This window comes from Maniola hyperantus, chromosome 15 (assembly GCF_902806685.2).
Source record: "Maniola hyperantus chromosome 15, iAphHyp1.2, whole genome shotgun sequence".
Classification (NCBI taxonomy): Eukaryota; Metazoa; Arthropoda; class Insecta; order Lepidoptera; family Nymphalidae; genus Maniola; species Maniola hyperantus.
Genome location: NC_048550.1, coordinates 5,282,328 through 5,309,354, shown reverse-complemented (window position 1 = coordinate 5,309,354; position 27,027 = coordinate 5,282,328). Strand labels below are relative to the sequence as shown.

At 36.6% G+C, this 27,027-nt stretch overlaps 2 protein-coding genes across 7 annotated transcripts in view; one reads left to right on the top strand and one right to left on the bottom strand.

Annotated features, from left to right (window-relative positions):
• The window catches only part of Atg1 (serine/threonine-protein kinase unc-51-like protein Atg1), a 50,586-nt gene that overhangs the window by 10,550 nt on the left and 13,009 nt on the right, over window positions 1-27,027 (top strand). For all 6 annotated transcript variants that reach the window (XM_069503328.1, XM_069503331.1, XM_069503332.1 and 3 more), the window contains exons 3-6: window positions 16,766-16,982; window positions 18,236-18,309; window positions 18,773-18,933; window positions 22,025-22,161. In XM_069503328.1, the coding sequence (XP_069359429.1) occupies window positions 16,766-16,982; window positions 18,236-18,309; window positions 18,773-18,933; window positions 22,025-22,161 (589 nt within the window). The remainder of the gene's footprint in view (window positions 1-16,765; window positions 16,983-18,235; window positions 18,310-18,772; window positions 18,934-22,024; window positions 22,162-27,027) is intronic.
• Window positions 11,190-16,172, bottom strand: LOC117988845 (mucin-22-like). The gene is made up of 4 exons (XM_034976104.2): window positions 16,015-16,172; window positions 14,310-15,459; window positions 12,654-12,791; window positions 11,190-12,173 (listed from the first exon to the last, which is right to left on the bottom strand). The coding sequence occupies exons 1-4, from the start codon at window positions 16,062-16,064 to the stop codon at window positions 11,421-11,423; spliced, it is 2,091 nt and encodes a 696-aa protein (XP_034831995.1). The 5' UTR covers window positions 16,065-16,172; the 3' UTR covers window positions 11,190-11,420.

Here is a 27,027-nt window from a genome sequence, read left to right as displayed (position 1 = left end):
TATTATTCAGGGAGCTTTAGATTATCTACATTTCTGAAATAAAATTAGCGGGTAGGGTTTATACTCTATCATCAAGCGTATCAGTTGCTCGATCACAAATTTTGTATAGGGGTTTTACGTCCTACGTCTACAATGGTGACATGACTAATGTATTAGATAGATTTGCTGTTTCACAACATAATATACTAGACTGTATGTATTTGTATAGTCTATATTGTGAGATAAGGAAATCAGTTGTGCGTGTGAACATAACCACGCGGGACGAGCGTGCCGTTTGTCGCGACGCATGTCCTAGTCCGAAGCTTGCTCGACTCGCAAACCAACTCAATTCGTTTATAGCTCAAGATAAATACGAGATAACATGAACAGATACAATTTAGCCATGAATAAATTATGCTATTGCGTTGCGAATTTTAATGATTTGACCGACAATCCAAATACTGTAATAGGTCAATGCTACATAAACAATCAAAAGATTAGTCGGAAAGCTGATACCGTTTCGTAGACAGCGGGAGTTATCTCATTCTTAATTATTACCTACCATTTACCACGTTGATAATATAGGTAGTAGGTACCCTTTCTGAACTATGTCGCCGTTTGGCCTACTAACCTTTATATCATTTCGTGTGTACAGTTTATACTTCGAAACTTCTGTGCACGTTATCTCGGGCTGATAAAACTTTATGTAATGTAAATAAAGCGAAGATACCGGAAATACTTTTAATAAAACGATTAGCAATTAATTTAATTTAATAGAGTTTTTTGTATGCGTTTTATCAAACAATTAATCGAAACAATGTCAGTTAACACTCAGGTACATAGATAAGGTAGCAGACACTCATTACGCAAATTATACGGGAAATATGAATTTTTAGTAGGTATAGGCCATTGCATATTTTGTAGATTGTAACTTACCACGTAACTAATTAATGTCGCTAAATTCTTTGTGATAAGTCCCGCAAATTTCTTATGCACGTGGCCACCATTTTAGTGACGTCAACACTAGACTGAAGTTTCGAGCATATATGAAGTTTCGGGTATATTTTTATTTCGACTGACAGAACATAAAAGCATGTATAGTCCGTAAAAAATGCCTCCTCACGCGCCAATTTAACTCTATGGGTCAACTGTCATGTTAAAAGTACGGTTCACCTTTAAAATAAGGACTTAAATCGTACTTTTGACATGAAATTTGACCCAAAAAGTTAAAATGGCGCGTGAGGAGTTAAATTTTACACGTTATATTGACCGACATACTTAACCGTTAAAAAAGAAAGTTCACTCGTTATGTGTAGCTTTGTGGGAAAAGTGGAACAAAAAAATTATGCTATTCTTAACCCGAAATCCGAATACGAACTGCTTGTTAATATTTAAAGTTTTTCGCTGTATAACTTAAAAACTATATCATATTTTTGATTGAAACCTGTATTTTACATTATGTAGCTACTTATGTAGGATTTTAATAATATTAATGTCCAGAAGAAAAGTATTTTTGTTCGATTTATTAGTAAATATATATATAGTGATTAAGCCGTCGGCCTCCCCAAAAGGAGGCCGACGGCTTAATCACTAGGCTATCACCTCTAGAGTTTGATTGCTTAGTAAGTTAGTATGTATTGAAATAAGAATTCGTTTATATGGGTCGCGCTCGGGCTACCGAAGCGCTAGCTGGAAGGAGACGCGAGACACGTTTTGCTGGTAGGTATAGCACACGTGTTGCGTCAGCCTCGTGTGGGGTTGTGCATGAGCCGCGAGCGCGGATCTACTAGATAATTGTGCGCAAATGACTACCAATTACCGACGCGACGCGCAAATCGTAATATGCGTCACTCATACTTTACAAAGCAAGGCGAAAGCCTGCGAAAGCGGATCCTCCATGCAGCATTGCATGTAAACAAACAGTTAATACAATGTTGTTGCGCAATTTTGCTTATAATTTATGACAACATAGTTATATTTATTATGAGTAGGTACTTTTACACTATTATTTTATGTGTTAAACATGTTTTATACTTATGTAGGTACTAGGTACTTTGCGGTTTCTTCGATCTTGTTAGTCTTTTAACTAAGCTCTTCCAACATTAAATTATACCAAGTTTATTTGCTTAGAGGCCAAAGCTTTAAAGTACAAATTTGGATTTGTAAAGCACCTACGCACACACCAAATAAACTTGCGAAGACATTCCTCGACTGCAAGCTAAATAAATACTTAATTATCATCAATGACACCCTGGCCTCGAACCGCTCATGACATTTTAGACGATTATTTTTAGGACCGGCGCAAACAAGAGATTTTTCGTCGTGGACTTGTTTAAATTCTCACAAAGACGTAGGTACATTGTAGATACACCACAGTATGCCCTATGGCAGCTAAGCCGTCATCAATGATATTCTGTTTCTGGCTTCTACCCGTCGATCTTAGGATTTCAACATCAGGCTTACATAATACATTGGCTTGTTATTATAATTTAGACTTCTATAAAGTCTAGAGATAACTCAGCGGACGGACGTGATGGTTACATAATACTACATTACTCACGCCATTTAGTCTTGGTTTTGTGCCCAATAAGTCGCAAATTCGTTGCTGATATAACGAGCTATAATGTAACATCGCGTGTAAACAAAAAACACGACACGATTCGATATTAAAGTCGTGACTCCATCTCCACGTGTATGCGTGGCCTAATTCTTAATACCTGAATCTAATTAAGATTCAATGGTCTGTTGAATTTATTGAGGTTGTGAATAAATGTTGCGATTTGCAAAAGCATGAATCTAATGAAATCTAGAAACTGAAACTTAATATTAAGTATACCTGACTACACTTTCTGAATCGTCAATGATAATAAATAACGATCAAATTCGGAATGTTTTACCAATTTAAAATGTAAGTTTAGTACAGCGTTATAAGTATATTAATAGAATATCAAGGGCAAGACAACCGAACGTATTCCTACTCGTAGTGTCCTTAGTTGCGTCAAAAACTAAAACAGTTCAGCAAATTGTTATATTTTATTTAAAGAAGCCAAAGAAAAGTTCATTGGCCATTGCCACGGGTTCCGTTTGTTCGCAGTAGGTAAGTAATATCGCTGGCAGGGTTGTCATCATGACTCAGAAATTAGCACATCATTGTATTCACTAATTAGAACATTATTTACCATTCAAATCAACGCCCTATATGTAGTAAGTACTACGCATTCTATTATATGGTCATTCTCTGAACAATTTTTTTGCGGGCTGCAGTCTGCAACGCGTTTCTTATAATTGCGACTAAGTTAAGTTTTCCAATTTCCACCCGTATTTCAAAAAGCTTCTGCTTTATCGCTTTAATTTTTTCAAAGAATTATAATATTATTTAATACATTCTCAATTTACATTTATTTTAGTAGCCATTACTTTTTCTTAAAAGTTTTCGTAGATAACAGAACATAGGGTTTGTTTCAATGACTTTGTTGAGGTTATATTAAGTAACTGATTGTTAAATATTAATGCGAACTAATATCACAAAGTAAGAATAGTATTACAGAGGTTCTACGAAGCCATCTAGACTCAGCAATCGTGCGGTAAGTGCGGGTGAAAGAGCGTACCCGAACTGGCCTACATAATTAGGGTTCACTCTGCCTATGTTGAAAGGTTATCACTACCACGAGATCAAAACCGTCAGACTACTGTGTCTCTTGATACTGAGCTAATATTATATTGATTAGTCGAACCGGAAGAGCAGGACGAGTTTTGCGTCGCGTGCCTAAATTAACAGCGCGTCGCGTTGCTACGTCGTAGGTACTAGGTACCTTCTATTAATTTATTCTCTGGGTGGCGTCAGAGTGAACTAGAGGCGTTGCGAAGTTAAGGTATCCCTGTAGGTATACAGTAATTTCTTATCTTTTTTGTGGAAAAACTGAATCACGGAATTTAAATAAATAGGTTTTAATTAATAAAATAGGTAAGTATAAAATAATACCTACCTATCTTCTATCTATCCTTAAATATTAATACATTGTCGCGACGCCTTATATTCTCGACAAATATAATTCGAAAAATCAGTATTTTAATTATTTATATCTCTAGAACGTAAATTATAGTTTAAGAGTAACGCTAGGCAAAAATATGTAAAATCTGCAGACTAATCCATACTAATATTATAAATGCGAAAGTGTGTCTGTCTGTCTGTCCGTCCGTCTGTCTGTCTGTCTGCTAGCCTTTCACGGCCCATCCGTTCAACCGGTTTTGAAAAAAATTTGGTACAGCGATAGCTTTCATCCCGGGGCATAGGCTACTTTTTATCCCGGAAAATCAAAGAGTTCCCACGGGATTATTAAAACCAAAATCCACGTTTAAATATATAAAAGCCAAATACCACTCACTGACTAATCACGAAATATCAGAAACTATAAATCCTACCAACTCGAAATTTGGAAGGTAGGTTTCTTCTAGGACGTAGGTGTCATAACAACAAATACTAAAAAACAGAATAAAATAAATATTTTCAGGGGGTACCCATACAAAAAAACGTGATTTTTTCTTGTTTTTAAGGATAATGGTACGGACCCCTTCGTCTGCGAGTACAACTCGTACTTGGCTTGGTTTTTGACCTTTTTCTTGTTTCGACATGGTGTGCTCGTGTACACGACAGAACGACTATTACTGCACAATAAAATATCTAATTATATCGACCATATTACATACAATATTAGATACTAAGCAATCATAAATAATAATATAATATAACTTGTAGACCATAATAACTGTGACGTAACGGTAAGTGACCTCATCTTTTATTCAAGTTTCATTTTCTCAGGCGCTGCAAATCGCACGTCGATCAAACTGCTTACCTTCAATGTCCAGCATTAAATCCATACTAATATTAAATGCTAAAGTATATACCTATCTGTCTATCTGTAACTTTTCACGGTCCATCCGTTTAACTTCAGTTATAAATTAGCTGCAGTTTTAAAAACTGGTTTTTCGAAGAATTTCTCGCATTTTCTTAAGCATAAAATTTTTCTTGATTTCTTACAATTTTTGTAATTGGACAGGTGTTTGGTAATTGAATTCGTAATACATTAAAATATAAAGCGATGGCTTTTTTAACATTATGAATTTCAATAATGCAGTTTTATTGTGGATATTCATAACGGGAGGGAGACTAGGTTAACTAAGATACATACATAGAAACTTACATACGAAACATACGGACGTACAAAAAGTTAATATTCTTTCATATAATTCTACAAAACACAATAATTCTATTGCCTATAGTTACTCAGAAATCAATATCATTGTTGGGATATTTAGATTTTATAGGAAAAATATCAGTAAAAAGAAAAACTTGGACGTCCTGTTTGAGATATATATTTGAAGTGAGTGAATATGTCATCGAATGTAAAACAAAAATGTCTTAGAAAAAATAAGAATAAGAACATATTTAAATATAAACAATTTAGTTTACAGCCAGTTCCAACATCCCCCTTTAAACTAAATTGTCTTACAAAAAAAACTTAACATAAAATATAAACACACAGGAACAAGAAAAAAAAAATTACATGAGAAAAAACTAAGACCTAAACTACCTGATGATTCTTCAAGTTCAATTGATTCATGCCTATGCGACATAAGTGTCCTAACCATATTATTATGCCAGAGCTGATACTTGCTCAGACGGTCAGAGTGCACCTCGTACGAGATATCTTCACTATTCATCTTGGGTGGAATATTAACAGTACAATCAACTATGTACACTGTACAGTCCACCACAGGGCGAAAGCATGACGAACAGAATCACCTTCATTGATGCAGCGGTCGTATCTCCTTCTGGATACCCATCAATAGGAAACCACAGGTTCTCATGTAGCAAATAATTTAATCATTTTCAATTTCCAAGTGGGATATCCTTCTCTATTTTTGACATTTGGAAAGGAAAATATCTAAATACGATTTTTCTTGTTCGCAACAAATAAAGCAACTATGGACAATTAATATCACTTTTCCACTTTTATTTTTCCACCTAGAGCCCTTCGTGCTGATAACGTGTTGGGATATTTAGATTTTATAGGAAAAATATCAGTAAAAAGAAAAACTTGGACGTCCTGTTTGAGATATATATTTGAAGTGAGTGAATATGTCATCGAATGTAAAACAAAAATGTCTTAGAAAAAATAAGAATAAGAACATATTTAAATATAAACAATTTAGTTTACAGCCAGTTCCAACAATCATCATCATCGTCATCATGAGCAACCCATAGCCGGCTCACTACAGAGCACGGATCACCTCTCAGTATGAGAGGGGTTTGGCCATAGTCCACCACGCTGGCCACGGATTGGCAGACTTCACAACATTATTGAGAATACTCAGGCATGCAGGTTTCCTCACGATGTTTTCCTTCACCGTTAAAGCGAGTGATATTTCATTTCTTCCTTCTTCTTCTTAATTTGCTTTATGGCTTTCAGTAGTGCCACACCGAGCACAATGCACTTCGCCAATGTCACGTAGAAATTTAATTTCTTAAAGTGCTTAAAATGTACATAAATCTGAAAAGTTAGAGGTGTGTGCCCAGGATCGAACCCCCTGACCTCCTGAATAGGAGACGTCATAGACGGAGAGGCAGACGTCATAATCACTAGGCTATCACGGCTTCATCAAGATCATAGAAGTGTTATTATAGATAATTTTACAGTTATGTTTAAATTGATCACATCACGGAGGAAGAAAAACACACAAGAAGCTTGTATGAATTAATGAGTAACTGTGTTAATAGCAGGCTATGTGAACACTATTCTATAGAGGAGACTAATTACAGTTATAATAATACCTCTCTGCAAAGCTAGAGTTTTACTTCAAGCTTGCGCAGTAGTTCATGTAGCAACAGTGTTGGAAATAATTTGATTTGCGTGATATAGGTAGGTTCTGCGAAATGTTAACTACGGAGTATTAGTATTACGAGCTATGTTTCCTTAAGTAGGTATCATTTATTGTACGCATGTATATCAATTTTCCTTTTTCTTCAACATTTTATTTTATTTTGTGTTCATATATTATATCTGTTTTTGAAGGGCCAAGTTATCTTATCACAATTTTTGTTTTTTCTTTCCTCCTCACCATTTAATTTTTTTTGGATTTGACGTTTGGATTTTCTCTTCTCGTTCAATCCAAACAAGGAATAAATAGGTATTAGTCAAATTATTGAAGATGAATTTTTGATTTTGTTGTCAGTCGTATTTCCGACGTTTTCTTTGCCCTTGATTGAAGTTTCAAAGCGGAGGATAATTATATTGCATTCAGTAAAACATTGCCGGGTCGCCAATATGGCATAAGTCTGTACCTTCTTTCATCATGGTAATCTTATGCAACGTTGATAAATACGTCCACTATTCCATTGGCATGGTGCCGTTACAAAACAGCGTAATATCTCACAACAGTATATTTTACCTAATTAACAAAGGCTTTGTTTCATTTCAAAACTGGGTAAAGACTAGAATAACAATAGACGACACACTGGTTCGTTTTTCTTACAATTTAAGCACTACTATACCTATACTTCATTCAATGGAAAACTACATTCTATATACTATAACTACATACTAATATCTATAACCAGCGCGCATTCCCACTTCCGTGTAGGTATCTGGCAGTACAATAATAAAAAACCGGCCAATTGCGAGTCAGGCTTGCGCAATGAGGGTTCCGTACTGCAGTCTTATTTTTTCGACATTTTGCACGATAATTCAAAAACTATGATGCATAAAAATAAAAATAAATATCTGTTTTAGAATGCACAGGTCGAACAAAATGCACAGGCACAAATCGAAAAGAATTCTAAAATAAAAAGATTGATTTTCGCATTTATGTGTACTTATGTGTTATAAAAGTAATTTTTCTAAGAGTATGGATTATGGTTAGTTGAAGTTAGTAGTTATAGGTTCACTTTGTAGTCTGTCTGTCTATCTGTCCGTCGTGTCTGTCAAGAAACCCACAGGGTACTTCCCGTTGACCTAGAAATGAAATGACCATGACCATGAAATTTGGCTGGTAGGTAGATCTTATAGCGGACATTTGGGGAAAAATCTGAAAACCGTGAATTTGTGGTTACACCACACAAAAAAAATTAAATTGTGGTCATGAACTAATAATTAGCATTTTCAATTTTATAAGTAATAAGATAACTATATTATCAAGTGGGGTATCATATGAAAGGTCTTGTCTAAAACAGATTTTTATTTATTTTTATGTATCATAGTTTTTGAATTATCCTGCAAATGAAAAATTTACTATACCAAATCTTTTGAAAATTCCGGCTTTAGGTATCTCGAACGTTAGCTTGATAACCTGTCTGAACTATTAAACGTGTGCGATTGCGTCAGGCGTCAGGTTGGTTTCTCTGCAGAAACTTATCGAGTAGGAAAGTGACGCGCCGGAAACCACAATCTTATCAGCTTTCTATCCAACTACTATCGCTCTCAATTTTAAAATTGTCTAATCTTGTATTTACCGTTGTTGGCTAATTGGAAATCCGGCTTTGGCAAAGAGCGGCGGCCTTTTGCAATAAGCCTGGTTAATTGGAAAATCTAGGGCATTCAAATGTAATTTTAGTTATTTTCAGATATTTATAATCATTTAAATTATTATTTACTAGGTTTTTCCGCGGCTTCGTCCGCTAGATATAATTTATAGCATGTAGAGGACAATGTAGAGCGGACTATGTGGTGAATGTAGACTATTTGTAAAATATGTTTTAGAATCGGATCCGGAGAGATTCCGGAGATTTCCCCCTACATCCAAAATTACCTCTTTATAATATTAGTGTGGATCAGTTAAATACTAAATTGCCATTATCAATATTAAGTACAACCAATCTGATATCAAATTTCTATAAAATAACTTTTTGTAATTCCGTTCTCCTTTTCTGTACAATGCCTTTGTTCCAAAGAGGCAATCTCTGTTCGGCGGCCGCATAATTAGGTATCAAAAAGCGCCAGAACAATTCTGAAGCGCGCTGGAAGATACTCGGCACATCCACAGCACACATCTACCACTCATTATGTACTAGATCCCGCAGACTGCATGAATCTTGCAGAATTGGATGTATGTTTCTTGTTGCTGTTAGGGACTTCCACACGCCGTGGTTTTGTGTCGCCTGAATCCAGCGGCGGCTACCTGCCACTCGTCTGGTGTCGTCTGTCCTAGCTAGCTAGTGAAAGGATCTGACAATGCTGCGCTTTCTCATGCAAGGTCCCCATTCCAGCACTTTGAAATCTCTATATCTCTTCATATCTAAAATATATCTCGTACAAATACATAATTCGTACCTATATGTATAAAAAGGGTGTATAAACTAGGCGAGTGTAATTGTGAATTATAAACAAAAGCAAAACTAAATCGAGGACAGTAACCTTGAGTCACAAATCGCAAGTCTTGATTATAATCAAAAGGCGGTCGTTGATATGTATGTGGAACAAACCACCTTAATTCCACTGCGCAATGCATCGGTCGTAGACCTGACAATGTTTAGGTCAATAGCCTTCGCAATACGATGTCCCAATGAAGCCCTATCATCTGGGTTGGTAAAGTTCAAGGACCGGTTAACACATGATTAGCACTTTTTGTTTATAAATAAGAAGAAAGCGGACGCGACGCCTACAACATCATTCATCAGGCATGTCATATTAGCTAAATCTACGACCTACCTACCTACCTACGACTACCTACCTACCTACGACTTTGCTGGTTTACGTAATAAATGTATTTTAGCGTTTAAACTATTGTGAGTGATACATGATACATCACTCCATTGATATCATAATTGGGAAAATGTGTTTGTTTGTTGGTTTGTCCTTCCATTACGTCGCAACGGAGGAGATGGATTGACGTGACTTTTTTCATGGGTATGCGTACGGTTAAAGACCTGGAGAGTGGCATAAGCTATACTTTTTATCCCGGAAAATCAAACAGTTTCCACGGGATTCTCAAAAACCTATTATCCACGTGAACGAAGTTCATTAGTGTAGATGAACCAGTGGTAGATGCATCCGACGATTTGAAAGCACTTGTGAAAGTTTACTTGAATAAAAAAGATTTTTATTTCATTTCTTTATTATAAATCCATCATCTTTGAGCTCTTTTTGACCCATAACGTTGCCTAATAAGAAAGCAACATTGACCAAGTCAAACGTTACCGTTCGTTGCGGAGTAACGGAACATTACGGGATGTCGCGGTCAGACAGGCAGGCAGTCAAGCACGCATCCGTCGGTGTATATTTTGTAAGCCTTTTTCTTTACCGCTTTGTTGCGACCGACGCGTATTGCGAATAACATTACATGTCAGATTTATATTACTCAAAATCTACTTCCCCTCTTATCGATGAATAGGTATAACAGGTACCATGGTTTCTGGCTCTTAGTCCATTAGTGATTCTTTTCTCTCTATATTTTATGCTTAAAAGCTTAGTAAACAATTCGCGATATGATATTATCTTAATGTGTAACGCCCTGAATACTTACGCATCTTCTCGTCAGGAACCGTGTCAACAAACGCATCGCGAATTTGTTATGAATAATGTGATGAGCACTTAGCCAGCGTAGTGAACTATGACCTAACTAAACCCTTCTCATTCTGAGAGGAGAGCCGTGTCCAGGCAGTGAGATTAGTTGAAATTATGAGGGTAAACATAATATAATAAAAGGGTAATTTTGTATGCAGCTTCGGCACGCTTAGCCCGCGGCCGCAAGATTTTACTAAATAGCGAGACAAAGGGACATCCCGTTAACCGTTGTTTAAAGGGACTTTAGTTAGAGCTTAGAGGTTGAAAGCATCGGAAAGACTAGGTATAGATAAGTTCCAGACACTTGAGTGGGAACTCACGGAGCGGTTTTCACCCGCGCTCGCCGCGGTTGTGGGCCGCGTACAGTACGAGTATTCGTACGAACACGAAATACATGGAAATGTAGATAGCAATTTTCACGACGCGATTTATTCCCGCGGAGTGAGCGGGTGTTTGCGGGTCAAACAAGCGGTCTCATGAGTATATAGAAATAAAACAGATCTCTCGCAACCGCGGCGGGCACAGGTGCAAACCGCTCCGTGAGTTCCCACTCTATAAAATATTATTATAATTTATGTAATATTTTTATTTACGTATTTTTTGCAACACTTGTAGAAAAAGAAAATTTATGAATTTTAATAATTTATGTAGTACAGTTGAAGATGTATGTACATTACAACTACCTTAATAAAACTTATTCTACTTTTGTCTTAATATTTAACATAATAAAACTGCTGCACGAAAAATAACCTTATTTTTTAAACTTTAGTCCTTACGTCACCATTTTTGATCAAAATATAAATATTTGTCATTCAGATCGAAACAATTCACTTCATAGTTAATCCAAAGAGTGGTAAAAATAAATATTTTACTGATAATATATTAAACAGGTGATTTATCCTGCAGGGGAACTTCTTCAGGCGGAACAGTTGTACCATTCGCATTTCTATCTGATCTGTCATTAGCCCTCGGTGTTGAACTAAACCTTTTTCTTATAGAACCCCAATTTTTCTTTATTGCTATAACAGCTACTATTATTACCATACCAGCTACAACAACGGCAATCACACTCTTGTCTACGCCACTGCTTTTTGTTTCAGTGGTTTTTGCGCCAACCTTCACATCGGTTTCATTGTTAGAGGACTCTTTAGAATTGTCTATTACTATACTTTGCAATGCTACATTTTCTTGTGGGGCATTATTGACTGCAGTTCGAAGAGAAAAGTCATTGACAGGCAAATTGTCTTTGCATTCAGATGGCGTCTCGGGAGCCTTCGGTGATATTTCCGAAGGTTCTTTTCTCCTTGAGTTGGATGATATCTCTGGTGCACTTAGGTCTGGAGGTGTATCGCTGATTTCTTTTTCGGAGTTTGCAAGGCTGTCGTCTATGTTTTTGGTGTCCTCTTTAATAATTTCAGATAAATATGGAATCATACCGGGTAATGTGGCGTCAAGTGAGCTATCTTTACTGTGTAGAGATACATCTTTACACACGAATGAATGTTCTGAACAAGATTCTGTACAAATGGTTACTAATGTTTCCTTTGAAGAACATATCTGTGCCACTAATTCAGACGAAATTTCTGGCAAGGTGATTGTTCTGAGTGCTTTTAAATTCAAGAAAATATCAGGTGTCTGAAAATCAAAACAATTTGGCTTAAATATTAATCTTATTAATAAAATGATTAAATACGATAAAGAATTGGTTTACAAAATAATGCGGTGGGTTACCGGATCCTACGGCTTACAAGTTGACTAAAGAGATTCCAATTGTTAGGTTTTACAGTTATTTTCAGATTTTGGTGATAATATCTGGAACCGACAGCTTCACGTGCTCTCCGAGGCAGGAAACGAAAAGGCCCTACTTTAAGGCCGACTTTGGAGGTCTAAACCTCCAAAGTCGGTCACCCATCCAATTACCGACTTGGGTCAACGTTGCTTAACAATCGCAATCGATTGATATACCTACTTTGTCATGACTAGGCCATACGTCCTTCAATCTTTACAATAACTTGATAGCGTACCTACTAATTGTGGCCTTGCTATCACGATTTTCATAAAAAAGGGGCAAATGCCCTTAACTGTAAAATAATGTTAAGAAAACTGAAAACTTACAGTTTTTAAGTCGTTGCCAGCCAAGTCCAGTTCCTCAAGTGTATCTAAACTTAAAGCGTTTTCTAAATCTTTTGGATATTCTTGAAAACGATTATTTGCCAATTTTAGTGACACTAGTTCTGGTAGCTCGCTGACTGACTGAAAATAATAATAATAAAACTAAAATAAAAATAATAAGACCAAATAGCTTATACATAATCGTAATTTTAAAGAAGCACTACTAATAAGATTAAAAACAGACAGACAACAAAGTGATCCTATACAATGGTTCCTTTTTCCTTTTGAGGTACGGAACCCTTAAAACTTTAATTACTAGTTCAAATTATTATTAACTAGCTGCCCCGACGAACTTCGTACCGCCTAACAGTCGATTCTTTTTCAGGATTTTTTTTTAATTTTTCTCTTCGTAAGAACCATCCCCGTACTTCAAGGAATATTATGAAAAAAGAATTAGCGAAATCGGTTCAGCTATTCTCGAGATTTGCGATCAGCAATACATTCAGCGATTCATTTTTATATACATATAGAGATCACTACCCAGTACCCATATTATAAATGCGAAAGTGTGTTTGTTTGTTGGTTTATTGGTTGTTGATTTGTAATTCAATCACGTCGTAACGGAGCAACGGATTGACCACGACCACGAAGACCTGGGGAGTGACATAGGCTATTTTTTAATCGACTTCCAAAAAGGAGGCGGTTCTCAATTCGGCCCGATTTTTTTAATGTATGTACACCGATTTTTTCGAGGTTTCTGGACCGACTTTTCTAATCAACAGGGGATGTTTCCGTGGTGGTCCCATAAAAGTTCTTGGATCCAACTCAATCCTCATGTTGCAGGGTTACTGCCCGCCTAAGTTATCAAGATTCAGGAAGTGTTTATAGTGAATTAATATTGTAGGTACCAAGCAACGAGTTTATGCTTGAACTCCAAGTCCCAACTCCTCAACTCTGATGATGTAGGGTACAGCACTCCTAAACTATAGTGATTTAGGAACTGCGGATGATGCAATATTATTTTTGGCGCCAAGCATAGACTACATCATTGAACTTCGGATCCCAACTCCTCAATCCTGATGCTGCAAGGTACTGAACTCCTAAGCCGTGGGGATTCGGGAATTTCTGATGGTGAATTGATATTTTAGGTGTCAAGCACCGGCCGTACCTCAAAAAGAAAAACGGAACCCTTATAGGATCACTTTGTCTGTCTGTCTGTCTGTCTGAAAAATCTGAAAAATCTTAAAACCGTGAATTTAGGGTTAGATCATACAAAAAAAAATTGTGGTCATGAACTAATAATTAGTATTTTCAACTTTCGAAGTGAGTGACTCTATCAAGTGGGGTATCATATGAAAGGTCTTCATCTGTACATTCTAAAACAGATTTTTATTTATTTTTATGCATCATAGTTTTTGAATTATCGTGCAAAATGTCGAAAAAATACGACTGTAGTACGGAACCCTCATTGCGCGAGCCTGACTCGCACATGGCCGGTTTTTTTTATTAAAATAATTATCCTGGAAAATGAAAGAGTTCCCACGGGATTTTAAACACTAAATCCACGCGGACGAAGTCGCGGGCAGCAGCTAGTAATCCTATAAAGATATTTTACACGTTGTAAAACGAGAAGCTCTCTAGATATAAGTGAATACTTACTCCAGATTCTAACTCCGAAATCAGGTTATCGTTTGCATTTAGATTTTTCAAGTGCTTTAGTTCTGAAATCCCTTTAGGTATTACTGTTAATTGGTTATTTTGTAATTTTAAACTCGTTGTTTTAGGGTCTATTGGTGCCGGCAAATCGGTAAGACCATGACCCGAACAATCAACTATATAATCGCTTGAATCTCCTTCTGTAATACATATACATGGTTCTGGACATGGAGACTCTACATCTGATAATTTTGAAGCATCCATAACTATATTCGGAGATTCCGGCGTTGATTCAGTGGGTTCTACAACTGTCGTTTCACTGCCTTCATTACTGTTAACTTGATCTGTTCTAACTGTCATAGTAGGAGCAACCTCATCTGATGTTGTAGATCCTGACGTTGTATGTGTGGGTTCTGCTGTCGTAGTTTCACTGTCTTCAGTATTAGTCACAAGCTCATCATCGTTAGCCAACACTAGTTTACCTACATCTGCACTTGAGGATTCTAATGTTAGTTCAGAGGGTTGCGTAGCCGTGGTTTCACTATCTCCATAGGTAGTATCTTGCTCATCTTTGATTGTCAAATCAGGCGGACCAATATCTGCTATTGTAGACCCTGACGTTGTTTCAGTAGATTGTGCGGTCGTAGTTTCACTGCCTTCATTTTTACTAACTTGTTCACTATCACTTGCCACTGCTGGAACAGCTACTTCCACTACTGTAGACTCTGGCGTTGTTTGAGTAGATTCTGTGACCGTAATTTCACTGTCTTCAATTTTAGTATCTTGCTTATCGTCATTTGACATTGATGATGCAGGTACATCTGCAATTGTAGTCCCTGATGTAGTATCAGATGATTCCGCAGCTACAGATTCCGCAGCTACATCTGTTATTGTTGGTTCTAACGTAGTTTCCGTGGGTTCTGCAGCTGTTATTTCACTACCTTCATCAATAACTTGCTCATCTTCTTCGGCTAATGATGACGCAGGTACATCAGTTGTTGTAGATCCTGGAGTTGTTTGAATGGGTTCCGCAGCCGTAGATAAACTGTCTTCGCTGTTACCATCGAATTCAGAATATTCTGGAGGAAACTGGTTGTTAGTCTCAACAGCAATAGGCAATTCTTCTGCGTTTTGGCATAACACGCTTCCAATTCTGAAAATAATTTTAACATGTTAACACGTGACTGCTAACACGAAACAGATATAATATTTTGTTTATCGTAACGAGCTGACGTAGAATTTCTAAGTACAAAGATAAGAAACGTGATAACTGCAAGGGTGTAACAGTTTCAGTGAATGAATGATCTTGAAAATAAAAACTTGATATAAGAGAAAGTCCTGTTAATCATTTTATTGTTATCCACAGATTTCATTATTTTATTCAGAGATGTCTTAGTTATAGCCAGTTTACAAAATCTGCGTATGTCGTGATTTATCACCATTTTATAAATAGCACCCCAACACAGCCTTAGTTTTGATTCCATCTACCTACTCGTATTCATAAGATAGTAAATTTGGTTTACTTTAATAAAGGTTTAAGTGTATTGTGTCTAATTAAGTATACAGATATATGACATGACGAATTATGATACATTTGTATTTTTTTTCTGCTTTATAACCTTTGTATTCGAACGATTTAGTAACACCACATATCTATGACTATTATCACCTCTTAATGATTTATTGCATAAGAAAATTGAATACTCACGCAAAAAGTGCCAGTAATACTGGGTAAAAAGATCTCGTCTTCATTGTCATCTACTGCCACAAGATGTTTTGGTTTGGCGACTAGTTTCAGGAGCTACTACTTGCCAGGTACTAGTATCGTCGGGCCGTGAAACACAAACTCAACTGACACAACCATTATCACTCAGTGATAAGATTACCTGCGGCATGGCGCTGCTTATCGCGAATCAAACTTGATAACATTGTACGAATAAACGGCGAAAATGTATAGGTTATTAGAAATTCGGTAACTCATCGTTATAGAACAGTTGAAAAAAGTTACATAGACCTGAATATAGACTAGTAGGCAATTAAAATACAATTGGCGTGATAATAGATTCCAAATTTTTAATTATCGTTTTAATGTTATTTAGACGTGCACTTACGAAAATATTCTATGAAATGAAATTGGCATACTCAGAAATACATATTTTATCTTCTATGTAATAAGTATTTTTATCATAATATGAATAATACCTATTTTTATTATTCATATTGATAAAAGACTCATATCAATTTTTACAGATCGAAGAAAATACTTAGTCGCAAAAATGACGAATTGTCTATGCTTAAATATGTACTTGAAGTAGTAGCATGATTTATTACTATTTTCGAATGATAAAATAAGCAAATAATAATGCAATAACGTGAAATACTATTAAAGTTAACCACAAAGATACACAAAAAATAAAACTGAAGCAAAGATTAACTCAATTTATTTTTGTTTTATGCAGTATTGCAATGGAGGTGACCTGGCGGATTACCTACAAGCGAACAGACTGCTCAGTGAGGGCACCATCCGGACGTTCCTCCGACAGCTGGCGGAAGCGATGCGCGCGATACACGCCAAGGGTATTGTCCACCGGGACCTCAAGCCGCAGAACATCCTCCTTACACACAGTGTCATGCCACCGCGAACGCCGCACCCTACTGAGATTACCCTTAAAATTGGTAAGGGTCTCGATATCTTCATAGCATCTTTAGCCCATAAGCCATTCATCAGACTTTTCTTAGATACTAGTAGTTATAATGTGTGTGATAGAACTGTTGCGGAGCCAAAAGTGCTCATGGTCTTTAGAAAACCTCTGTAAAGGTTTTTAGGGTTTCGTATCCGAAGGGTGCCAACGCGAGCTCGGACCCTATTACTAAAACTCCGCTGTCCGTCCGTTCGTCTGTCTGTCAGCGGGCTGTATCTCGTGAACCGTAATAGGTAGAGATTTGAATTTTTTACAGAATATGTACATTTCTATTACCGCTATAACAACAAATAATAAAATTACAAAATGGCCGCCATGAAAATTAAAAAAAAAAGTGTTATTTCTTATGCAATGGTAGGAAACTCTCACTTGACCGATTCTTGGAGTTTTAGAGGGATCGTCCCATCGGAAAAGCCATATCACTAAACGATTAGCGTCCCAGTTCAATACAGTTTAAAAGCCAATTAAGGACATGAGTCTGAACAGTTAAGACAATCCCAGTTAGCATATTCCGCCTTAGTGCATTTTCATTTACGTAAAGGAAGATCCTTTAGTTTTTCCGAGTAATGACATTATGATGATTAATGTTCGTAACGTGTCATTATAACTTCACAGAAATAAATTCTACATTATCTTCAAACTAGCTTATGCCCGCGACTTAACCCCCGTTCCCATTTGCCGTTTGTCGTTTATCGCTTGATGTACCAGTGGCAGTACATTTTGACACAAAATCGGTTTCCGACAAATGTGAATAGCTTCATATGAAATGTTCTGCCACTGGAACCTCCGACAAACGAGTAGTGGAAACGTGGGTTATTCCACGTGGACTATATAAATTTCAAACCCCTGTTTTACCCCTTTAGGGATTGAATTTTCAAAAATCCTTTCGTAGTGGATGTCTATTGTCTACGTCATAATAGGTATTTGCATGCCAAATTTAGAGCCAGATCCGTCCAATAGTCTCAGCTGTGCGTTGATAGATCAGTCAGGCAGTCAGCTTTTCCTTTTATAAATTCAGATTATGTGCCTTATTGAAATGATTCACTTATTTCGTCCTTTTATGTTTTTGAACTAATTCTATAAGGTGAGGTTCCGCGACTACTGCGTTGGTTAATGACGGATTTTCATTTTCTTGATAACACCTTTTCTACTGGAGGCGTATGCTTTTTTATTGATTTAACAGTGTGATGGTTGAATTATTTAAGTATCTTATTGTTTTTTTAATAGCGGACTTTGGCTTCGCGAGGTTTCTAGAAGAAGGAAACATGGCTGTTACATTGTGCGGATCACCTATGTATATGGTAATTATATTATTATTATATATCACATTACTTCGTTTTATTTAATAACTACATGACGCCCGTGACTTCGTTCGCATGGATTTTAGTTTTTGAAACCCCGTGGGAACTCTTTGATTTTACGGGATGTGCTACCCCGGAATGTAAGCTAACTCTGTGCCAAATTTCATCGAAATCGGTTAAACTGTTGGGCTGTGAAAAGCTAGCAGGCAGGCAGAGAGACAGACACACTTTCGCCTTTATAATATTAGTATGGATTATAACAGTTGCTTTATGCTTAATGTATTACATTAGTCTGATCTCTAATGATCTATCTGATGAATTGATCTGTTATATAATATCTTTAGAAATTCTCGTTAAGGAACTAAGATTTAGATTTTGATCAGTACTAACTGGTACAACCTTGTTTAACAGGCTTTCTCAAACTTTCACTCGTCAACATTTCTTAATATGAGCAATTTTTCAGGCGCCCGAAGTTATTATGTCACTAAAGTACGACGCTAAAGCAGATCTGTGGAGTCTGGGTACGATAGTGTACCAGTGCCTGACCGGCAAGGCGCCCTTCCAGGCCACGACGCCCCACGAACTCAAAGCATTCTATGAGAACAGCGTCGATCTACAGCCCAAGTAAGTAATCTTCTTACCTTCTTACTTCCTGTGTCATGGTTATTGCTGCTGTGCTAAAATATTATTCAAAGCGTGAATTCGTCTTCAAAAACTTACTTGTTGTATTTTCAGTCTCTCTTGTTTCGCATTATTCTACAAATCTTTTTTATTAAGAATTCTTATTACTAAGGTATTAATCCTCTATATAATAAAATTCATCAATTCGCCTACATTTAGTCCAGAATATAAATAGTAATTAAATTCAAACTACGTTTGCTTTACATTTCAAGTAACAATAGGTACCAGCCTCGCTTTGCTTCTTTTTTATTATTATCTGACAAGATCGAGGTCTCTCGAACTGAATTTAATTAAAACTATTATTTTTTTGACCCGTCCTACCCAAATACTTCAGACGGCAGTGCGGCACTTATAGCTTAAGCAGATAATTCAAATTAATATTTACTAAATTTTTTGTCATTATTTTACGTAGTGTTAACAGGTGTGGAATAATGCTATAAGGTGATGCTTTTTGCTCGTTTTTTTTTCTGAATATTACCTACGCAATCAGTGGCCATGTTCAAGGTCTGTTACAGAGTGGTTCGAATTAGGCGCGGCTTCCTTGTTTAACTGTTGCGTTACAAAATTATGTCATCTGTTAACTCCGTGAGATGTTCGCGAAGTCCTAAATGTGAGAGATAAATTGATAAAACGCTATAATATTCCTTTGTTCATAAAAGTTGTTTAATTATGCACATATTATATTAGATACTCGTCACATAACATAAGTAATTAAAATAAGCTAAAGGTTCGTTGACTTGGGGTTGCGGACTAATAAGCTATACGAGATGTGTACGAGGTATTGTGTGATAAAACTCTACATTTAGGCTGGCCGCATATTATTAGAAATTATCTGTCAAAAAACTTTGTGCCCACTGCAAACATCAGCAGCATACGCCTGATCCGAGAACATTGTGACAGTCTGCAATGTCTAGTAGGTACAATATGTATGAGCAGAGTGCATTCCGGCGCACGTCTGAATTTTTGCTGATAATATTAATTGGCCTTAATACCAATATTTGTTAATATCAATCCTATTATATCTTTTTAATGGTTAGCAACTCCGTCGCGAAGACAATGCGCTGCCAAATCTTGATCTGTGGATAGAGATGACAGGTTGTGAATGAATGGCAACTAAAGAAAATAAATTGTGGACTAGTAGTTTTTTTCTCCACCACATACTCGAAGTATGACACCTATATATAAAAGGAAATGCTGACTGACTGACTTACTGATCTATCAACGCACAGCTCAAACTACTGGACGGATCGGGCTGAAATTTGGTATGCAGATAGCTATTATGACGTAGACACTAGGCATCCGCTAAGAAAGGATTTTTGAAAATTCAACCCTTAAATGGCTAAAATAGAGTGTTGAAATTTGTGTAGTCCACGCGGACGGAGTCGCGGCAGTAAGCTACTTAGTGTGTATATATATATATATATATATATATATATTTGTTTGTATGTTTGCTTGTTCCGGAAAAGGCCCTGCGTACACGAGCATCTGTATTTGGTTTCAACGCCCGTGTTTATTATAAGCCTCACGAACCGAGTATCCGTTCCCAGTTTCAGATGAAATTAATGAAATATTATAGTTTACTAGCAGATGCCCGCGACTTCGTCCGCGTACTGGTTTCACATGAAATCTGACATTTTCCCGCTGCAAAAGGCCTCACTTACCTACTCACTCAATCTCACCTAGAATACCTAAATGCCAATTTTCATATCTCTAACTTCAAAAACATAGGATTTTCATATAACCCTTCCACCCCCATTTTACACCTTTAGGGGGGAATTTAGTTAGATCCTTTCTTATCTGATACCTACCCCCTAGAAATAGCCTATATTTCAAATTTTAAGTAAAAATAACAATTGTTAAAACTTTTCTATAAAAACATTGCCCCCTATTTTACCACCCTTAAGGGGTAATTTCCCAAATTGAATTATACAGATTTTTAATATTTAAAACTAATAACCTAAATGTCGATTTTCACGTCTCTAACTCCAAAAACATAGGACTTTCATACAACCTTCGACCCCCCTTTCGCACCCTTAGGGGGGGAATTTTTCAAAACCGTTTCTTAGCTGACACCTACGTCCTAGAAAGAACCTACCTTCCAAATTTCAAGTTTGTAGTCTTTATAGCTTCTGAGATTTCGTGATTAGTCAGTCCGTCAGTCAGTGAGTGAGTGGTATTTCTCTTTTATATATTTAGAGTAAGATTATAGATGTATAATACGAGTTATAATGGGCAGATTTTTTGTACATAACTACTATCGCGTTTTCGCAGTTGCTAACATATTATATGAATTTCATAGACTTATAGTTCTAGAAATCGTTTTGCCAAGGTCTCATATTAAGGACTAGCAGCCAGACCATTTGTATTACAATTAAATCCATTTAGTAAGTAGAGTACTTCTAATTGCTTAATAACTAAGTTCTGACGGTCCCCTCGTCGCGCGCGTCGGCCTAATGGGTAACTGACGGACATCTCGCTACGAATTTATTAGGTCGATGGATGCATTATTTAAAAAAATATGATAACAGAACAGCATTTCAAGCAAACATCGATATATATTTTTTGTGAGTTCTAATCATGTGTACAAAATGTACACCCTGCGTCGCGTCGCTCTGAATCGGTTGAGGTATGGCGGAGCTTAGCCTTTATGTTGCCAGCGATCTGTAATTTTTGATAAGTTTATAAGTATTTGTAAGTAGCCACGCGGTGATAACCTAGTGGTTAAGACGTTGGCCTCCTAATTGGAAGGCTGAGAATTCGATCCCCAGCACGAACCTCGAACTTTTCCGAGTTATGTGCGTCTAAAACTTGCTTTAACGATGAAGGAACATATCGTGAGAAAGCCTTAGAGTTCCTCTTATTGTTCTGAAAGCTGTGTGAAGTCTGCCAATCCGCACTTGGCCAGCGCAGTGGACTAAAGCCAAACCCCTTTCATTCTAAAAAGATACTCGTGCTCGTAAGCCGGCGGTGGGTTGATGATGATAATTTATAAACACCGGCTTGCGAATACTACATATATTTAATTGTATTGCAGAATGCCAGCAGGCACGAGTCCAGAGCTGTGCAACCTGCTGATCGGGCTGCTGCGGCGAAACGCGCGGGAACGAATGCCCTTCGAGGTGTTCTTCAACCACCCCTTCTTACAACGGCCGCGGACTACCTCCATCACTAGTTAGTGATAATGCAATAAAATTTTACTTCAATGAACGGCCGAAATTAATAATGACCAATCCTATCTGTATCGGTCGATAGGTTTCTTAGCAACGTTGTTATTTGTCCAAAATAGTATGATCTTTTTTGACAATTAACAACACCTTTAAGTAACTTACCGAATGATTACGGATAGATTGATTTTATTTATTTTGGCCGGTAGTTTTTATCTGGATCTATCCGCAGGTTAAAGGGAAATATAGAAAGGGTCGTCATGAACATAATATGGTTTCATTTAATTCCAACGATTTGAGTCTTAAGTTTTTAAGAAAATCGTTTACTGGAGTCAGCGTAATATGATGGATATAGTGCGAAATATGGTGGGATATTTCATCTTTACAGATTAGTGCAGACCAATAATAAACTCAACTCTAAACAGCGCTAGTTTGTTTGAAAACTTATTCGTTAAAGTAAAATAAGAACACTTTGGCTTATATTCGAGTATTGTGTGACGCAAGCGCAAGGGCATAGCCAAGGGTGGTAGATAAAATCTGTGGCCCGTTTGTTGTCTTCATATTTTCCTTTATCCTGTTCTATAAATTTCTGTATCCTCACTATAGTACTAATTATTTCCATTACACAACTAACATCTCCTTTAAAACTATACACAACTTTTAACCCCAACATGTATAGTACGCGACAGGTCTAGATGGCAATCGGGGAGGGAACGCCCCGCACACCCGCACATCCCCCGCGCTAACCAGTAACCTGTGCGGGGCGTCCGCCCCTGTCTCATACCTCGATTGAGATCTCGACCTGTCGCGGACTATACTTACATGTTTAATCACAAAAGTTACAATGGTGGGAGATTTCGTCTGAATGAATAGAATTTGCACTTCAAATCATGAGAAAGGTCGTTGCAATCTGATCTCAAGTTATACATCCATTATTCCATCCTTAATATTATAAATGCGAAAGTGTGTCTGTCTGTCTGCTAGCTTTTCACGGTCCATCCGTTTAACCGATTTTGGCGAAAGGAACAGAGATAGCTAGCATCCCGAAGACGGACATAAGCTATTTTTTATCCCGGATATTAAAGAGTTTTCACAGGATTCTATAAAACCTGAAACCCCGCGGTCGAAGCCGTGTCTAGTTTTTATAACTTATTTTTTAGTATTTATGACAAGAAATAAGAAAAAAACAGCTTGGTTACAATTTTTAGAACTATGAAACGAGAGTCAGTAAGGGGTCAAATTTCTAACAAAAAATATTAATATAAATGGCATTACAAACATTTGAAAATTTAGACAGCAGCTTAGCTTTCACAAAAAACTGATTCCATCTCAGAATTGAAAGGTCTTGTGTTTTTAGGTCTTGAATGATAGCTATGTAGTTAATAGTGCTAATGCCCACTCAATAGCGTTAGAGCTTACCTCCAGGTGCCATATTAATATACGGTTATATGCGTATTAAGAACGCGATGAGTCATTGTAACTATCATTAATTATACATATTAACTCTACCCCTTGACCAATAAGACTAAGATTCTAATGCTAAGTGTTGAATAGAAATAAAAGTTGCAGCAAGTCCGCCCTTGCAAGCCACTTGCACTTCGTAAACACCGCAGCAAGTTAATAAACTAAAATGACAGGTCTAAATCTGTTGCTATACCTTTCTTAATGCTCCCAGAGGAAAAGGATACCATTACATTTAGACATGTCAATTTAGTTAAGAGATTGTTTACAAAATTAGCCACAATTTATAGTAGCTAGCGGACACTTAGTTAAATGTTCGTTCAAGAGATTTACAATATTACATATATTATTATTTACTTGCTTTTGTCACCCACTTGCGCATCGATTTATGTACGTTTTTTTTAAAATTTCGTAGTAATTCTTTATTTTCCGTGATAAAAGTAACGTAGATTATTATCCCTTAAAGCCCATAAGCCATAGTTGTTGATTTGAGTAATGACTTAACATACAAAATATTTTATAGTAAATTATTTGGCTGCTTTCTACATAACGCGGTCCAAATAGCCTAAGAATCGCTGTGAAATGTTATATAAAAAGAACAAAACATTTTGTGATTTAAACGACGTTGCATAACTTGAATAATTTATCAAAATAAAGCACCAATGATAGCCCTGACGTTTCTGATTAAGTAAGCGGGTAATTGTTGTTTATTGGCATTTTAAAAGTTAAGCTTTATTTATTTTATTACTTCAATGTATCTACACCTTTACCAGCAGCGCACGTGCGTTGATGACTCATTATATTCTGTATTCGCATGAACTACGTATATGTGAGGGTACAAAGTGGGTTACTTTGGGCATCATATTCTCAATTTCATTTACGCGTACGAAACGCTTTGCGTCATCATTCCTTATACGTATGGCTAGAGTCTGGAATACTCTTCCGAGATCAGTGTTTCCTGCCAATTATAATCTTGGTATCTTTAAAACAAAAGTGAATAGGCACCTTCTAGGCAAACGCGTATCTAATTGGGCCACATCAACACTTCCCATCAGGTATGATCGTGGTTAAGCGTGCGCCTATAATGAATTAAAAAAACCGGCCAAGTGCGTATCAGACTCGCGCACTGAGGGTTCCGTAGTACCATCGTATTTTATCGACATTTTGCACGATAAATCAAAAACTACTTACTAGATCTCGTTCAACATCATATATATTTTTTAGTTTTATCATTCTGTTATTTTAGAAGTTACAGGGGGGGGGGGGACCATACATTTTACAACTTTGGAAGTGTATCTCGCGCAAACTATTCAGTTTAGAAAAAAATTATACTAGAAACCTCAATATTTTGAGTTTCAGTGCTAAGTATGGGGAACCCCAAAATTTATTGTTTTTTTACTATTTTTGTGTAAAAATCTTAATGCGGTTCACAGAATACATCTACTTACCAAGTTTCAACAGTATAGCTCTTATAGTTTCGGAAAAAAGTGGCTGTGACATACGGACAGACAGACATGACGAATCTATAAGGGTTCCGTTTTTTGCCATTCGGCTACGGAACCCTAAAAAAGATCCAAGTCGAGGCAGCTTAAGCTAAATAAATTATCATGATTTCACATAAAAATTATGTCTACCGTTAGTTGCTGCATACCTACTGCTTCCATCAAAGATATTTAAATATGTTACATTTCTTTTATTTTCGGATTCGAATCTTTCCGATTGAGTCATTTATAATTTTTTATACGTACCTAATGTCTATTTTTAGGGTTCCGTATCTCAAAAGGAAAAACGGAACCCTTATAGGATCACTTTGTTGTCTCTCTGTCTGTTTGTCTGTCTGTCTGTCGGTCTGTCTGTCAAGAAACCTACAGGGTACTTCCCGTTGACTTAGAATCATGAAATTTGGCAGGTAGGTTGGTCTTGTAGCAGACATTCGGGGAAAAATCTGAAAACCGTAAATTTGTGGTAACATTACACAAAAAAAATTAAATTGTGGTCATGAACTAATAATAATTAGTATTTTCAATTTTCGAAGTAAGATAATTATATCAAGTGGGTATCATATGAAAGGTCTTCATTTGTGCATTCTAAAACAGATTTTTATGCATCATAGTTTTTGAATTATCGTGCAAAATGTCGAAGAAATACGACTGTAGTACGGAACGTTCGTTGCGGAGCCTGACTCGCACTTGGCCGGTTTTTTTATTTTTCGAAATCTGTAACAGTCAACTATAAAATTGCAAATGCGATGCAAATTGCAATGCCACTTCGTACGACCGAGTCGCGTGACACCTACGTTACTGTTGTAATACAAAATCTGAAACTTTCCCATAAGTGTCAAACAAATCAATATAAATTCATTTTATAACTCGTACATGGACTTAAAGCTGTTAATAGCCTTGAATCTTGGTATGAAACAAATAACAACAAAAGATAATTTCCTGTAAACCTTGGTCCGTGATGCACCGATGCATGATAGGTACATTTACAAATGAAAACCGGCCAAGTGCGAGTCAGACTCGCGCACCAAGGGTTCCGTACTACATTCGTATTTTTTCGACATTTTGCACAAAAAAACAAAAAATGCATAAAAATAAATAAAAATCTGTATGACAATGTACAGGTAAAGCCCTTTCATATGGTATAGTTATTTTACTTTGAAAAATGAAAACACTAACTATTTGTTCATGAACCCATTTTTTGTGATGTATCCACAAATTCACGGCTTTCCGATTTATTCCTTTACTTGTGCTATAAGGCCTACCTACCCATTAAATTTCATGATTCTAGGTCAACAGGAATAGGAATAGGTTTTCTTGATAGACATGACGGACAGATAGACAACAAAGTGATCCTATAAGGATTCCTTTTTCCCTTTGAGGTACGGAACCCTAAAATCTACTTAAGTAGGTATGTATTAAATAAAAGTTAATAAGTTAAATAGTTCCATTTATTTCGCGCGTATCTCCAGTTTTCACTTGACCGATTTTAATAAAGTAGTCCTTTACTGCTAAAATATTACTCATTGATGACTTTAGTGTTTGTCTGGCTTCATAAAATATGGCTTAACCTGAGTTGTTCGAAACAAATTCAAAAATTTAAGTGGAGATTATATTAGTTTTACCTTTGCGAAAGTGTTTGTCTGTCTGTCTGCCTGTCTGCTAGCTTTTCACGGTCCATCCGTATAAACGATTTCGATTAAATTTGGTACAGAGATAGCTTGCATCCCGGGAAAGCTCTTAGGATACTTTTGATCCCGGAAAACCCAAGAGTTCCCACACGATCCTCGCGGACGAAGTCGCGGGCATCATCTAGTATTTTATAAGTAGATACTTAAGTCTTAATATTTTTTAGTATTAACTTTAGTAAAAAATGAAATGAACAAAAAGTATGACACGTAAAAACGTCGAGA